At 46.2% G+C, this 6,000-nt stretch overlaps 1 protein-coding gene across 1 annotated transcript in view; it reads right to left on the reverse strand.

Moving 5' to 3' along the window:
• The window catches only part of LOC101390896 (uncharacterized), a 584,743-nt gene extending 579,284 nt beyond the window's left edge, over positions 1–5,459 (reverse strand). Inside the window, 3 exon segments of the mRNA XM_087440065.1 lie at positions 5,042–5,194; positions 5,196–5,333; positions 5,335–5,459. Of these exon segments, the coding sequence (XP_087296191.1) occupies positions 5,042–5,194; positions 5,196–5,333; positions 5,335–5,459 (416 nt within the window).
• Positions 5,460–6,000: the final 541 nt, after the last annotated feature.

Here is a 6,000-nt window from a genome sequence, read left to right on the forward strand (position 1 = left end):
GCAAGTGGGAGAATGCAGGGGAGAGTGAGGAGAATTACAGATGATACTAGGTGTACAGAGGAAAAGCACAAACGAAGAAGTAGAGAATTAGGAAACAAGAGTAGCCAAGATTATCACATGCTACAGAAAAATGAGAGTAGGGTGAGTCTGAAAAGAAGGCAGCCTCTGAGAAGGAATTTTAGCAGAAGCCAGACCGCAATAGGTGAAAAGATCAATGATAAGAAACGAAGCAGCATCAAAAAGGTGTTCTTGAGAAGTTGAAGGTGAAGAAGAGAAGAAGCAAGGTCAAGACAGACCCGCATATAGACACAGACATACCATAAATACGGAATAGAGAGAGAGGTGGAAAGGGAGACTTGGATACTTTGGGGAGAAGAGAAAAAAAACAGAAGCAAGGAAAGAGTTGCCAACAAAAGAAAGAAAAGAAATGACTAACAGAGAAAATTTTTTAAAGATGGGATCTGGAACATACAGGGAAGGGATTACCTTGAAAAAAGATTTGGAAACTTATTCCCATGAGACACACAAGAAAGAAGAGAAGTAAAGATATAGAAAAAAATATTGAGGCCAAGGACAGGAAACCTGACAAAGTTCATGGATATAATGCCAATTTTATCAATAAAGTATGGATTGAAGTTGACTACTAAACCACATGGCAGAGGTGAAGTTTAGGTCTACTTGGGGCACCAGGGGCAAGAGCTACTGCTGAATATAAGTAAACAGACCCAGACTAAGTAGGAAGACCAGGGAGGCTAGTAATTTGAGAGCCTAGGAAGGAGAGGTCAAGGGCAGAGGGACCACCACAGAGAATAGTGAATAGGAATAAGGCTCTGGAGTCAAGATACACTAGGTCCAAAGCCCATCCCACCCCTTCTCCGCTATGAAACTTCAGGCAAGTTACTTACCCTCTCTCTGCCTCAGTGTCCTCATCTGAAGAACAAAGATGATGGTATTATCTACCTCATATGACTGCCGTTAGGATTAAAGTTTTAATAAACATAAACTTCTGGAAATAATGCCTTGCCCATAGAGAACACAGCCTTCTCTAGTTTATTTTATGCTCATTTAGTGTGGCTGATCTCACAACAAAGAAAAATATTTTTGAACTAATTTACACTAATGAGCAAATGATGGACCACAGGCCATGCTTAGATGACTTGTAAATTTAAAAGTGGACTGTTATTAGCCCCAGACATCTCTAACTGGCTCAATTTCAGGCTTTATCATAAGGAAAGTAAAAAACAAAAATAAAACAAAGTCCAACGTGGTGTGTAGTGCAAGACACAACTTTGTCACTTCCCCTTCACAACTCTATATTATTATAGCCTCTTACCTTTCTCTACTTCTAAATTTATCGATTCTTCAAAAATCTAAATCTCTGTCACTCTCACCACAAGCTCCTATATCAGCTACAGAAGGCCGAGGTGAAATATAGGTCTATACACACATGTTGGGGGTGGAGGTGGAATGGATCAACAGTATCACATCAGACATATTTTGGATTTGTATGTCAAACTGCCTATATCGCATACTTGCATTAGGGAACGGATGTGAGGTGTCCTAAACAATTTAGGAGACTGCTAAGTCACCAACTGGCCACACCTTTTTAAAATTTCCCTCAAGTATCAGAGAAATCCAAGTATTTCAAGTCCCAGAAGCTCAAGCTACGGGATCTGCCTTTATGCACTTTTGCCTGCATGATATCTGCAACACTTCCATGTTTACTACTTTTCATCATGTTGTATACAATAATTATGCAAGTGTTTACAAGAGAGCATTACAAAGGATAAATTTTAATAGTGTGTGTTACAGCCAGTCATTTTCCTTTGATGTCTCAAAGATCTGGAGTAGAGTTTATTTCCTTCTATGTAATCCTTTAGAAAACATTTGCAGAATACCATTAACATAAGTAAACTCTTCAATATCCCTTTATCAAAATGCCATCACCAGTTACAACTCTCCAATTCATAATGCGCTTATCAAGGATAGCTTTCCTCACTCCGCAATTCCCAGTTTAAGCCTAGCCCGCCATTTTAATGGCCTACAGCCACCAGAGAGCAGGAGAATTTCTTACGAAGAGAAGAATCAGATCTTCCTTGCGAGAAACTATCTTACCCATTGCACGATAATTAGCACCCGAATCCCCCTCCACATCCAGCACCAAATGCCAATAGAGCCCTGTAGCTTTTACAACAATCAAAAAAGCCCCCACAGATTTAGGTAGAAGATACCAGCCCCACTCCCATTGAGCATCTCTAACAGTGATTACGAAGAACTTCTTAAAAACAGAGGCTGGGCCTGGGTGTTCTGAAATGGACCATATTTGTTAAGAACTCCAGCACTGGAATTCAAACAATCTGGATCCAAATCTTGTGAATTCTTGGAGTCTGAATTTAACCTTATTGTGTCTCTTTCTTCATCAGAAAGGGAGATGATAATACTGCCTACTTCATAGGGCTATGTCCAGGATAAAATAAAATAATGCATGTTAGTTAGCTAGAAATATGCCTCACATCTAAGTAGGAATTTAAATGAATGAAGTATTACCTGTTATTTCCAATACGTACTTACATAGTAGGTACTTAGGCACTCTCTGTGAAATACCGATTTCATGAATCTGCCTAACCTTAGTTATACAAGGTTTCCTAAACATGTTAAGACAAGGTCATAGACAGATCAATTACCATTAGAGTTGGAGTATCCATTTGTCACACATCTTTTGCTTCATTAATAAAATTCCCTTTGAAAATGAGCTTACCTGTAGGGGAATGTACCATAAATACAATGCATTAAATTTAGGCTGACTGTTATTTGGCTGCACAGTCATTTCCTCTTTTCAGTTGTCACCTATCCCAGCTCCAAAATTTGCTAAAGTACAAGATCAGCTACATAAAACTTTTACCTGTGTTAATGACCTGTAAGTGCCACTCAGCAAGATGATGCATTCTCCTTAGTGGTCCTCACCTCATTAGTAGCCTGCTCTCACTGATAATGGACCTGAGAGGTCAATAAAAATCTCAGGAAGAATTCTCTTTAATTTAATAGATGGACAGGTGTGTGGAAGCCAAATGCCATACATGGTTGTATTCCATGAGCCTGCAACAATTGCAAAGGCATCTGCAGAAACCTAGCACTAAATCCCAACATGGTTCCTGCTGAGGAAACCATTAACTCTGATACCAGGGGGGACTGAATACAAATTTGATTGGATTTTTTCCCATCCAGATTTCAGGAAGAACTAAGAGTCACGAGAGTGATCTCAATAATTCCCCAGAAAGAGCATCTCTATTAAATACCCAAGAATTTATATTGGTTTTAATATCCAATCTCATCTTACCTGATAAATAAATGAACTGCGGCGGCAGTGTCCTTTAAAAAAAATGCAATGTCATCCTTCCAGCCTTTTCAACAAAAGTATCAGTATTGAAACATGAGGTAGAACAGTTAAGCAATGTTCAAAGTGATGTGGTACTTCTGTTATTTCTCAGTGCCCCTCAAAGGGAGTATTTGGTCTCATGTGCATGGGTGTCTTTGTGGCTACCTAATGCCAACCCAGGGTCCACTTGAATAACAGCACTTGTGCAGGTAGGAGCCTGGCTAGCCGGCAAGCTTGCTAAAAAGCAGTTTCTAAGAAGTGAAGGCTTATGTATGCACAAGCTATCCAAAGTCAGATGTGTTTTCTGAGCTAAACTGGAAAGGAAAAGTCTAAATCAACCTTCTCTTCAAAATAACAAGACACATCTTATCATTGCAAGAAAAATCACCCACCCAGAAACTCCTTGCCTTTCTGCCAAATATATATTTACAAACTCCACAGGCAAGAAGTTGTTCTGTGATGCCACTGGCACTCTGGCCAAGCCTCAAGATTTATAGTTAGTGACATTTGCAGTAACCAGGTAGCAAATTAAATCTCACATGAGAAGTATGAAATATGGAAATGCAGAGTGAACCCAAAAAGAGTATTTTTCTTACAAGAAAATGGAAAGCCCCAGAAAGGTGTAGATGGCTTTGCATAGTTATCTAAACCCTTTTTCTACTACAAAAAATTCACATTTCAGAAAATCAAAGATGATGCAAAGAAGTAGCAAAGATGTTTAAATGTTCAAAATACTCTGGTGTCTATTCATAACCGCTCAACAGCAGAAAGGAAAATCAGAATTAGATCTGGCTTCTCTCTCAGACGGTTCGATGATGATGCCCCTGATGCTACAGAATTCAGTGAAAACTTCACCAGCCAGTCAAATCGACCAGGCAATTTGTAAAGACATAGACTTCCCCTGAGCTTCTCACTACGTTTGACACAGTGACCGAGAACTAATATCTCCTAGCCTTCATCACTTCTAATCTGGAAATGAAACCATGCCCCATCCTCAGACGACACGTTTCAGTCGTCTTCGTACCCCTCAGTTCTCTTCTAACGAGGCTAGCACCTAAGTGGCCACGCATTCACTCCTTGACATACTCGTCTCCCCAGCTCCTGACTTCGGCAGATGAGCTAGGGTTCGCCTCTCATCAAACCTGTGGAACAATCCACTCCTTCGGACTCGGCGATATTTCTCAAAAAAGAAAAAAGTACACGAACTCATCAATCTCTAGAAAGAACATGTCAAGAAACTCGCTGTTCGACACGATTTCATTCAAAACCCTTTCAGAAAGTGGAACTTGTCATTAGCCAATTAACTCTTCCAAACAGGAAATGAACTGAAACACACACACCGGGCACGCACGCACATACTCAAATCTGGGGGAAAATTCTGTCAGGTGCTGAGAAAGCATCAGTCAGGTGGGAATCACACAGCCCCGGTCCGGTTTCTGCTCGGGAGCTGGCGCTCCCCGAGGACGCGCTGGGGACAGCGCTCCTGCCGCGCTCCGCCTGGGACAGCGCGCAGCCCCCGCCCGGTGCCTGCCGGCAGCTCCTGCCCTCCACCCGCTTCCGGAGGGGACTGCTCCGGCCGCAGGGTCCGCAGCGGGTCCGGGGTAGGGCGGAGGCGCACGGGACCCGTTCTCCCCACGCGTCCGGGAGCGCACGGGCGCCACTTACATGCCCGGCCGGAGCTGTAGGGCGCTGCCTGGCGGCCAGCCGGCGGCCACCCAAGCACAGAGGCACCAGAGCCACAGTCGCGAGGTCATCTCGGCGGGGCGGAGCAGCTCCAGCCGCCACCCAGGCTGCGCGCCGCGCGCCACTCCGGCTCCGCAAGTCGGAGCCCGCCGCAGAAGTTGGGCGCGCCGGGCAGAAGTTGGTGTGCGGGGCTCTCGGGGCCGGCGAGCGGCGTCTGTCTGCGGAGGGCGCGGCAGCCGCTCGGCCCCACTAGGCATCACCGGCCTCGGGGGACGCGGGAGGAGACGTCGGACAAGCCCCGACGCGCCTTGGCCGCCGAGCTGCGCGCCCCTGCTCCGCCGGGAGCGACTGGAACCGAGCGAGCCCCGCGGCCCCGCAGCCCCCGCAGCCTCGGTGCCATGGAAACGCGCTCGCCGCCCTCCCGCCTCGGCCCCTCCAGAGCGCTTAAAGAGACAGCCCCGCCGCCACCGCGGGCTCGACGCGTTGCTGGGCGTCCCCCTCCGCTCACCCCCCCCGCGCCCTCCTCGCCCCCTCCTCTCCACCCCTCTCGGCTGGGAGAGGCGCGGCGGGGGCTGGATGCTGGGGGCTGGAGAGGCAGCTGAGCCGCAAAATAAGGGGCTCCGCTCACTACTCCCTCCTAAATCTGCTCCCCACCTCTTCCTGCCCACCCATCCAACACACACACCCAAACCTCACCAAAGAGGAGAAGCAGCTCCAGCTTTCCCCCTCGTACACCAGCCTCCTCAGAACCAAACCAGCTGTGCATCTGCCGCAAGCAGAGACCAAAGGAAGGCTGACTTTTGATTCTCTCTGGTTCAGCTCGCTCCCACCCCAAGTCTCGGGAGTCGCTGAGAACGCAAGCTGGGGGAGGTGTGTTTGATGTGGGGACCAAATGGCAGTTGATTGAGTCCAATCTCATGCCAGATCGACAGTTGCAGGAC

Source organism: Ceratotherium simum, chromosome 15, assembly GCF_057802395.1.
Source record: "Ceratotherium simum simum isolate JZ-2026a chromosome 15, ASM5780239v1, whole genome shotgun sequence".
In the NCBI taxonomy this organism is placed as follows: Eukaryota; Metazoa; Chordata; class Mammalia; order Perissodactyla; family Rhinocerotidae; genus Ceratotherium; species Ceratotherium simum.